Source organism: Rhopalosiphum padi, chromosome 3 (assembly GCF_020882245.1).
Source record: "Rhopalosiphum padi isolate XX-2018 chromosome 3, ASM2088224v1, whole genome shotgun sequence".
Taxonomy (NCBI): domain Eukaryota; kingdom Metazoa; phylum Arthropoda; class Insecta; order Hemiptera; family Aphididae; genus Rhopalosiphum; species Rhopalosiphum padi.
Genome location: NC_083599.1, coordinates 32,387,904 through 32,399,247, shown reverse-complemented (window position 1 = coordinate 32,399,247; position 11,344 = coordinate 32,387,904). Strand labels below are relative to the sequence as shown.

Here is an 11,344-nt window from a genome sequence, read left to right as displayed (position 1 = left end):
TAGATTTTGAACTTGGTGCTCACATTGCTGCTAAAGAAGTATTTCCTTTAATTATTATTAAAGCCTGTCGTTTCCATCTTGGTCAAGCATGGTACAGAAAAATCAGTTCCATTCCAATATTAAAAAAAAAACTACGACGATAAAAATTCACAATCTGGACTATGGTTAAAATTGGTTTTTGGTTTGCCTTATTTACCATCACATATGATTTCTGAGGCGTTTATTGAGATAATGGCTACTTGTCCAGAAGAAAAACAATATTACGATTTTGCTGATTACATATTGGATAATTATATTGAGACCAATCATTTTTCACCAATATTGTGGGCAGAAGAGCCCAATAAAAGATTTATGTGATCAGTGTGAAAAGTATAAGCTATCAACAACCGAAGAAAAAGTTGCACAGCAAACAAGTTATGACCTGCATTTAATGAATAATAATATAGTTAGGACAATTAAAAATGAAGATAAGGAACGTGGAATACTTGATCCTAAATTGTGTGTATCATCTTTTGATTTGCAAAAGGTTTTAACTGCACCACAAGGAGAGTCAAGCAGCTTTTATTTCAAAAGGAAGTTTGCTACCTATAATCTAACCGTATACGACATAGGAAAAAAGTCAGGGTATTGTTTCATGTAGAATGAATCTGAGGCTAAAAGGAGTGCAAACGAAATTGCCACTTGATTGATAAAATTTATGACTTCATTAAAACAAAAATATGGTACAACAGAATTTATTTTTTACTCCGACAATTGCGGTGGGCAAAGTCGGAATAGATTCATGTTTAGTATGTGGGAGTATGCTTCATTCTCTTTAAAAGTAAAAACAACCCATAGATTTCTTGAGAGAGGACATACCGAGACCGAAGAAGATAGTATGCATGTCTGAATAGAGAAGTCAAAAAAGGGAAAAATGATTTATGCCCCTTTACAATGGGTGACGTTAATCAGGTGCGCTAAAGTTACAGGTAATCCATACGTGGTAACAGAAATTGCAAATGAAGAGTTTTTAAACTTTAAACAGTTTAAACCAATTGTTGAAGACAAATCTTACAACTGGAAAACTGCAGTTGATGGAAGCCTGATTAAATGGAATCAAAGAGTTAATGGTCATCTCTGAAAAACCATTCATCTTAAACATAAAATATAACCTTACATCAAGTAATTTTATTACAATGGATTTGAAAAAAAAAGCGAGTTGGCAGACATCAGACTCGAAGTATACCAACACAAGCTTACAGTGAAAAACTTCCTGTAGAAAAAGCCAAGCTCAAAGATTTGTTGTCATTGTGTGAAATGGGTCTTGTCCCATTAACTTGACACGGCCCTAGCGCCTGCGCTTCTTCTCAGCCGTACACACTGCCACTCTGGCCCAGATAGGAGAATATTGAGGTTAAGCTGAAAAGACCGCGGTGGCTCATTGTTACGAGATTGTCACCCCAGTCTCGTGGGTCACGGGATCAAATCCCGTACCGTGCGTAATTTTTTCAACTTAATTCTCAATATCTCTCTTATGACCGGCCACATCACATGTGGTCGCGTCAAACCTACCATGATTTTTATAAATCTCTTATCTCTAAGTAGTAATTTTATTGAATATTGATGAATAACTTTGTTTTAATGTTAAAAGTATTTATTTTAAAAAATGATAATAATAATATTATTTTATTGGGTATAAAACAGTTAATTGTATTTAAAACAATACAATAATTTAGTATACAGTATTTTAAATATATTTTTTTAATAAATAACAATTACTGTTTATAATGAGAGTTTTTCATTTTCCAAAAAAGGTGAAGATGAGAGCTTTTATTTTCCCACGAAAAAATTCGTAAGTTGAGATACGACTTAAAATTTCCTACGAAAAGTATCTTAAGTCTGAAAAAATTTAAAGTTTTCAAAAATATTTAAAAATAATAATGATTTTTTAGAAAAATTCAAAAATTCATTTATGGTCACATATAGGCTAGATGCATAGTGATTTTCAAAATTATAAAAAAAAAAAATAGAATTACAAATAAACTTTGACTTTTGTTTTGCTTCTCCTGAACAATTGACAGAATGGAGTTAAAACCTTTTTCGTTGATTGTATCGTATTAATCATACATTTTTGCAGCCAGGTCATACACAAATGGAGGCTGATTCCATTCATGCACTTAAAGAAAAATTAAAAAAAATCTTTAGCAAGCATTTAAGTTACAAGAGACTAAGTAAATCTCACCAGGATGATACACCGCACTCCACCTATTAAAGTACAAGAAATGGTACCATCAGAATTTTTTAATATTAAAAAACTTCTTAGTACCTTACATGTTCACCGCAAGTTAAATAATAAAAATGAAGCTGTATCTTGGAATAAAATTAAATGGATTCAATACAGAACTAGTTCACCTGGACTAATGTGTTACAAGTACTCATTTAGCCAAGGTGAATTCTTGGAGGTACATTTAGAAAGAAAAAGTACTCGAAAATTTGTTGAAACAAATATTGTCTTGAACCTATTTCAACTACACCACTACCACTACCAACAGAAAAAATTAAAGACCTGAAATCACTAATGCCATACATTCATCCTAACAGCAGGCAATACTATGAAAGCTTTATGAATAATTTGGTTGAGGATAATCCAGAAAGCTCAGATGAAGACTGATTGTTTTTTATTTCTAATTTTTTTATTCTGTTAATTACAATTATTTTTAAAACTATTATGTATTAGTAAGAATACTATACTTACCTATTGTTTTTATTTGCACAATTATAAAGATGTTTATTTTGAATTTTTTTATAGGTAAAACAAAAGACAACATTGAATTAATTTACCATTTTATCTTTAACTAAGGAACTTAAAGACTAAAAACTGTTATTGATTTTCTTTAAAGAATTTTATTGTTAAAACAATTATTTCTAATCTTTTATTTTTTTAATTACAATTATTATATTTTAAAATATTGTGATAAAGTATTGTGTTATGTTTTAATTTCTACTACTTATTTTTAATACAATGTTGTGTATAAAAGATATTTTTATTTATGCAGTTGTATATTATTATTATGGCCAATGTCAGATAATATTAAAATATTTTTTTTATAGTTGGGCCAATGTCAATTTGTATTCTTTATTTTAGTTACTTTATTGTTAGTTTATCAAAGTAATTATGGAAAAAAGAAAAAGAAATTGAACCATAACAATTATATTATATTAAAATTTAAGAGACATTTTTAAAAATGTCCAATTTTAATAATAGAGTTTCCCAACAATGGGCATTTTTGACATTGGCCCTTCTTGCACCAAGCCACAGAATTACTTTTTGGAAAAATAAAAATAGTAAAATGTTAGAGCTATATCAGTTTTAAAAAATATTTATAGCAGTACCAACCATACAGGTAATATAATATTATTTTGTATAAAGTTTAAACTGTATTAACTTTATAAATTTGTTTCTTGTTATAGGTGGCTGTAGAAAGATTGTTTTCGTCATTAAGTTTATTATGAATGATTTATGGTCAAATATAGACATTTAGTAAAATACTAAAAATAAAAATAAAAGTGAAATGTATTTATACATTATAAAAATATAAGTTATGAAAAGTAGGATATTATTTTCTTGTTGTTATAATCCATAAACAATTTTGATAAATTTAACTATGAAAGTACATATTTAACATTCAACCTAATGTTCAGATTATATAAAGGTTATTGTTTTATTATTGTATTTTAATAAAAGTAATAAGACTAAAAAGCTTTAAGTTACAAAATATTACAATTGTCTAATGTCTTGATGTAATTTTAAGTCTACCAGTTGTTATTGATTAGTAAATAATAGACTTAAGTTTTTTCTTGATATTTTAAATTTTTTGTATTTAGGAGAAAAATTTGTAGTTGTTAGTCAAGTATGAACCCAAATAAAAAGGTGTTGTATTAAAAATACTTAATTTTTTTTTTATAAAAATCTTGTATATGAGCGGTTACCAAAGTCCAAAAATAGTTTATACCATTGATTTGTTTTAATTTGTAAATTTTTAAATGGTATCCAAGTACACGATATTAAATTAATAATTGCATGTTTAATAGAAAAAAAATACAAAGGTTATTTGATAGATGTTACAAAAAAAAAAAATGTTACAATAGCATTTGGAACAAACAGTATTACTTGTTATATTTTCATAATCATTATTTACGTCCAAAACCTTGAATCCAACTATAACCTGTAATATCTGAGAATGAATTTGATGTTGCTGAACGCCTACGTCTGAACGGGAATTTCAAAAGCGCCTGCATGACCTCGATTGATAATGGTGGACGTTCGAATGCATTTTTGTCTTTGGTAACAGACGTGTTAGTACTATCAATGGACATAACTGAACCACGCTCACCATCTCCATCTCTGTCCAAGGAAACAAAAAAATATTAATTAAATAGTTAATTGAAATGACAACGCATTCAATAATAATTATTAAATTACTATTTAGTATTTACCTAATATTAATTATACCTATTAATACCTACTATTTAGTAAAGTTTTATAATATGTCATCATTCGTCAAATAATTGTCCATAACACCCCAACAAACTGCAATGCTCATTACTCTAACTTTTACTCAAAGCTCAATAGTTACGATTTAAAAAGTTAACTCTCTTAACTATGTTACATAACGAGTTACTTTTTTTTTTAAATAATTTCTCAATAGGTAACCTTACATTAAAATTTGTTTTATATTATTAGTTACAATCAGTTTATCACTTATACAGTCAGGTGAAAACCATTATTTTCCTAATACGAATCCCAGATTAAAAAAGGATTTTTTTTAAGTTTATAATAAAAATAGAATCGTAAATATTAATAAAATGAAATGTTATAATATATATTATAAATACTAAATAGTAGGCTTTCGAAGTATTGAATACACAACAACTTTTTTTTTGTTTTAGTAAAAAGTATTTACAATTAAAACTATATTTAGACTAAGAACTGAAAATAAGAGAGTACACTGGCAATTTTTCGTCAAACACCTTGAAGATGCGAGGTTTATAGTTTAAAGGCAATAGAATCGAGGCATCAATCCTAAGAGTTGCATATTTTTGAGTTGCAATGAAAAAAAATTGTGTCTCAGAATATCATAATATATAAACAATGTTCTCAAAATTCATTATCATCATAAAGAATTATTAATTTCTGTGTTATAGTACTTTTCATTAATTATTTTAAAAAAGTCCATAATTATGTCCTTAATTTTTGCATCGTATATATGTAAAAAAAAATGGACTACATAACCGACAGGACTTTTGAGTCCAGATTGTAGATAACCGACGGGATTTGAAAGTCCCAGGATTAAAAAAAGAATGAAGTACTAAAAATGAAAATATAACAACATTATGCTTACTAAAAAATTGAATTATGAAAAAAAAATGACTAATGTTTTCAAGCTTTGGTCAGGAAAGGGAAATAGAAGATACAAAAATGTTAAGCCTAATTTAATGATCAACTCATAACACGATTACTACACACGACACTGCTATATACGTACTAATCTATACTACAACATTACAAATTATAATTATAATAATAAGAAGTGAGGCGTTTCTTAACAAGACTTACCTCTTGTCGCTGACTTGAACTGCTTTCTCGTACTGCTTAGCTATCGGTTGTGATGTTATTGGCCCGTCAAGTTTAGTCTTGTTAAATATCAGCAACATGGACCCTTCATTAAACTCAGGACTATTTTTAGGGATCAAGGATGAGTGGGAAAGCATATATAACAAGCCATGACAAGAAGTGTTCCCGCTAATCGCCAACCTCATTGCAGAGGCATTCCCGTCAACTGTCTCGTACAACTGTGGTAAGGACGAGATAATCAAAACCAAAATGAATTAATATTATGTAAGCAAGCTCAGATTATAGTAAGCGAAGATTGTTTTTCGCATGGTTAGCCATACGAGCTCTCTCCAGAACCAGAAATCCCGTTAATCAATTCATTTTACTGCCGATGACGGATAATACAAAAAATATTGTGTATACAGAAATTTTGTAAATTTCATTTTTTTTGCTTAGGATACAGTACATTAATAAAAACATTTCCAAATAATTTTAGCGTATTTTAGATTTATTTGCAATTTACTCCTACCTGTGATTGCTCACATTCACGCTTGAGCGGAGCCGAGACGGGTATGCTAGTATGAATTATAAAATTCAAAATACTAAATTACTAACATATCATCATTTATTATTAGTGAATATATTATTTTTCTGATGAAAATATACCTCTTAATATTAATAAATAAAAAATAAATCAATTATAAGGAATTGAAAAACGGAATGATAGATCTGATTTAAAAACAAATTGAAACTAGATATACTTACTGCACATTTATAATCAAGTCTTCTTCCCTTGTGAAAAGCTTCATTGTACAGTTTAATGTACACAGGTAAGGGACCTATGTTGGTGTCGTCTGGCAGCAAGAGTGATTTTGTCAGGCAGTACATATTAAAATGTTCCAAACCTGAATAATAATAGATGACAAAAATATACAAGAGCTCAATGAATTCGGTATACTGATAAAATGTGAATGTATTAAAATATTAGATTATATTTATTCCTTATTCAATAAGGGATACAACTATCAAGCATTATGAGAGTTGATTTGTAGGCGACCAATGAAAATATAATACCTAAACTATTAAATGTCTTTTAAGTTTGGTAAAAAAATAGATATGGTATACAAACCAATTAAATTAACGGAGCATCTACTTTAATATCAGAATGTTCATTTTAATGTCCTTTTAATACTTTCTTATGCTTCACAAATCATAAAAAACTAATTCATAAAAAAATAAATATATTTATACCTATTTCAATTGTATTTATTATTTTATTTTTTATCAAATAAGTTTATAATAATATTTTTTTCTGTGTGATTATTATTTCCTATTTTTTGTAATAAGTAAAAAACTAATAAAAAGCAACGCATTCAAGTATTATAATAAATGTTTCAGCTGAAAGTAACATATATTAAAATATTTTGCAGATAATGTGATATATTGGGAAATTTAATACTGCTTGAGGCTAAAACCCGTACTTTTACCAAAATAGTAGTTTTTATATGTACCCTTGTCATGACAACGTTGCGCGTCATTTTGCACGTCGTTAATCCAAAAGTCGAATGATTGTTTCATTATGTCACTAGAATTGTAGTTGATGTAGGCACAACAACCACCAATTTGCAACGAAAGCGAAATCATCACGGTTACTTCATATACTGCGGATTCAAGCGGCGGACATCTAGATAGTGTTCCTGGAAGAACTGTAATACATAGTAAATAAAGGTAATTAGTTGGTTTAGTTTTTATAATGGATAAGTTATGCGTGTTACGATAAAAATCTAACTGGATAAATGGCATTCGGAAAAATCTTTGCTCAAACCAAATTACATTAAGTTATTGGGTTGTAAGTATAGGCATACTGCTCATCTGGTATAATTTTTTTTTGCCTTCAGTGCAATAACAGACTAACCCAAATTTTTTATTTTGAGTTAATTGTAACGATCAAAATTCAATGCCGTATATTTCTATTTTTATTATTATTTTATATGATGCGATTGTACTCTCCGTCCCGCGGGCCCCTCTGCCGTAGCCTGAAGACGACACCAACCTATAAAAACGTGCACACACACACTATCACTATTTCCCAGTACCCGTGGTCCGGAGTGACCGGCCGTCAATATGTTAATTAGTGCCACCAATTAAAATATTAGATGTAACATATCTTACCGGCCAAGTATTATTATATAACCATTAGGTAATGTCGACGACGTACTTTGTCCGGTGCATGATACGCCTAACGGTCTTTTATATGTCCCTTTTGTTTTTCTACTCCACATGTTGGAGTAGTCAAAAATCTATCACCGAGGGCGTCGTTTCGGGGACGACGCTCAGGACACTGGATATTTCTTGGTGATATTTTATATTATTATTTATTATGTACGAAATAAATACCTTGACCGGTATTAGTTATTGAGTTAGATATATAGATATATATTTACTATTGTGTTTAACGGCATTACGTTTATGAATATATATTTATTATTATTGGTATACGTGCCGGTAACCGATGATCGGACCCGTGCCCTATTATTATGTCGTATTACATCTTTGTGATTGTACTATTATTATTATTTATTATTATTGGTGTGACCTTTATTTGGGGCGAAGTTTTTATGCCGTATGGCTTTTCTTGGCCATAACTTAATTATTATTCTTTTTCAATTATACTAATAATAAATATCGCAAAAATAACCATACCCAAAACAGTGCATTCATTATTCTTCCTTATTTGTTCTATTTTTTTCATCAATATAATATTATAAAATCCTGCACGCTCCGGTTTAAAAATCTCGGCTGCGGGTTGGCGACCCTACCACGTCAATGTACGCTCCACAAACCGAACCTGGGAAATAGATTGTGCGAGACGTTACATAATGACATTAATGGCAACCTTAACTCATAAAATTCGATGCAAAAATGGTCTAAGCCACCTTTACTTAATATTCACTAGATGGCGACTCCTAACTCGTTAATGAATTTTAATATTATAAATAATTTTAAGTGCAAGAATGGACTATAGTGAGTTAGTCCATTTGTTACGTCTCATCGCAAATGCAAACACGAGTGATTTAAATAGAACATGTACGAGGGACGTCCAGAAAGTAAGGTTACAAGGGCTGTGTAAGACGAAGGGAATTTTGTTTTTCAGAGTTGTCACCGCTGTCACGTAGAAAATTTTCTAACGATCAAAACAAATCATCAAACGCCTCAGTCCGTTACGAAATGTCGTCACAGCAGTCAAACGTGTCAAACAGTTCATCCTCCAATCGCTACACCTCGATCGTGTTTTGGCTGCACGCGAATTCCTTGAACGGTATGAAAGCGAGGGTGAAACTTTTCTTGACTCAATTGTGACTGGTGACGAAACGTGGGTGTGTCACTATACTCCTGAGTCAAAAAGGCAATCTCTACAGTGGCGCCATTCACCATCAACCAAAAAATTCAAAGTCCAATTTTCAGAGAGAAAGATCATGGCATCTGTTTTTTGGGATCGGAAAGGAATTATTGGTCGATTTTATGCCTAAAGGAACCACCATAAATGCAGCTGCATACTGTGAGACACTCAAGAAGTTGAAAAAAAAATCAAGGACAAAAAAAGGAGAGGAATGCTGACTCGTGGTGTGTCACTTCTTCATGACAACGCTAGACCTCATACGCCCGTCTCACTCAGAACCCGCTTGTTTCATTTGGGTGGGATATTGTGACTCACCCACCCTACTCCTCGGACCTGGCACCATCGGATTATCATCTTTTCAATAAATTGAAGGAGTTTTTGGGTGGACAACGATCTTCAAATGACGAGGAGGTCCAGTCGAAAATTGGCTTCGGGAGGTGGAGCGTAAGGTATACGACAAAGGTATACAAAAACTGGTCCCTAGGCTTCAAAAATTTATTGACCTCGATGACGATTATGTAGAGAAATAATGACATGTTTTAACACTTATCTTGTAAATTTCATTTAAATATATTCATTTTTCAATTTTTAACACATGTTGTAACCTTACTTTCTGGACGTCCCTCGTAATATGCAAATATGAAGTATTGCATTTTTTAAGACTAATTCTAAAGAGAATATTATAATTTTTTGATAAATTAATATCCATGACTTAAATAATTGTTTGTCATTAATTAGCCTGTGGGTACATTGGCGACACTGCGCGAAGGTAACGCTTTGTCCACACACACACAGACACACATATACACTTATGTCGAATTTTACGTTTTTGTTAGTTAGTTTTCTTTTATATAAAATATTGTTATAAAGTTATTTCTACAATATATTAAATAAAAAGTTAAAAGTACGCAGGCGTTTTGTGATATTAACCTTTTCTACCCATATTAGTATGACCATCATTATTATTATTAATAATGTTTTGTTAATATTTTTTTTTATTGCTATATTTTTTAACAAAATTGTATAAAATTGAGTAATTAATAGGTAATTATTTACGTTTCAATAAGTAGTTCAGTAGCATGGATAATGAAAAGGAATTGGAAAGTAAGTACCATTATTACTGTTAATATGTTAACTATTAGGTTAGTACCTATACGTGATCAATTCATTTTTAGATTTATTCGACATTGATGATGATTTATCAGAATTTGTCGATTCGGGTTCAGAATACGATCCCTCTGAAAAAGCGACTTAGATTCTTCGTCTTCAGAGCAGGAACAAGGTAAGAGTATACAAATCAAACCAAAGGGAAATAACGGGTTAAAAATGAAAAAACATGGAAAAATAATATTAGAAAGGACGCTATTTAAAAGGTAAGCAATATATTAACAGTAAAGGTAAAGTTGTACATGAAAAACAACCGAAAATTGGACCTTACCGTTGTTCTAACGAGTGTCACATAAAAATAACGCAGGAACGACAAACACAAATAATTAATGATTTCTAATAATCTCGAAAGTTTAAACATGCAAACATCGTATTTATTTACTATTATTAAAGTATGCGATGAACAACGCTCGTATACTCAAAATCCTAACTCTAGAAGACAAAAATCTCGTGTATGTTTTGTTAGATTCTAGTGGAATTGAAGTTAAGGTTTATAAAATTTTTTTTCAAAATACACTTTTAGTTTCAGCTGAAAGGTTCGATAGGGTTCTTAAAAATAAAGGACAAAAAAGTACCCCTCCCAGTGACCGTAAAGGAAAGGGTCCATCGGCAAATAAAACGTCTCCGGAAAAAATTGCTGAGGTAAAAAATTTTATAGAGAAATTGTCTGCATATCAAAACCACTATGCCTTTCACAAATCAATTAATCGTAAATACATGTCACCTGATTTAAATATCATAAAATTATATTCACTCTAAACTGAACAAGCTACAAATCCTGTGCCAAACTTTGTTTTTAGAAAAATTTTTAATGAAGAATTTAATCTCTTTCCATCCACCTGTATCAGATTCTTGCAGAAAATGTAATGCATAGGCTATTAAAATTAAAGCTGCTAAATCTGAAGCCTTTACCAATAATTTGAAACAATAATTGGAATTACATCAAAGAAAGGCAATTAGTGCACGTACTGGACACAGCATTTAATTATGTATTCCGATTAGTGTGGTCAGTTTTAAAATATTTTTTAAGTATTCAAACAATGAAGTCACTCCTTTTAGTGAACTTAATTTAGAAAAACGAAATACCACACTGATCAGAAATTTAGATTTACTCTACCCAAATGGAAACTGTATAAATCCACTGAAAAAGAAAGATCTATTATGTTTACTTGATTTTGTTCCTC

General features: G+C 30.3%; 1 protein-coding gene across 1 annotated transcript; it reads right to left on the bottom strand.

Annotated features, from left to right (window-relative positions):
* Nucleotides 1–4,044: 4,044 nt before the first annotated feature.
* On the bottom strand, nt 4,045–7,457 carry LOC132927043 (uncharacterized). Its single transcript, XM_060991498.1, has 4 exons — nt 7,105–7,457; nt 6,359–6,498; nt 5,597–5,832; nt 4,045–4,384 (listed from the first exon to the last, which is right to left on the bottom strand). Exons 1-4 carry the CDS (start codon nt 7,394–7,396, stop codon nt 4,171–4,173), a joined length of 882 nt encoding a protein of 293 aa, XP_060847481.1. The 5' UTR covers nt 7,397–7,457; the 3' UTR covers nt 4,045–4,170.
* Between the last annotated feature and the right edge of the window lie 3,887 nt (nt 7,458–11,344).

Coding starts and splice junctions, on each gene's coding strand:
- LOC132927043 (XM_060991498.1), bottom strand. CDS start 7,396: ATGCCATTTATCCAGTTAGATTTTTATCGTAACACGCATAACTTATCC. Junction 6,499..7,104: donor GCAACGTTGTCATGACAAGG/GTACATATAAAA, acceptor ATTATTATTCAG/GTTTGGAACATTTTAATATG. Junction 5,833..6,358: donor GACTTGATTATAAATGTGCA/GTAAGTATATCT, acceptor TCCTTACCACAG/TTGTACGAGACAGTTGACGG.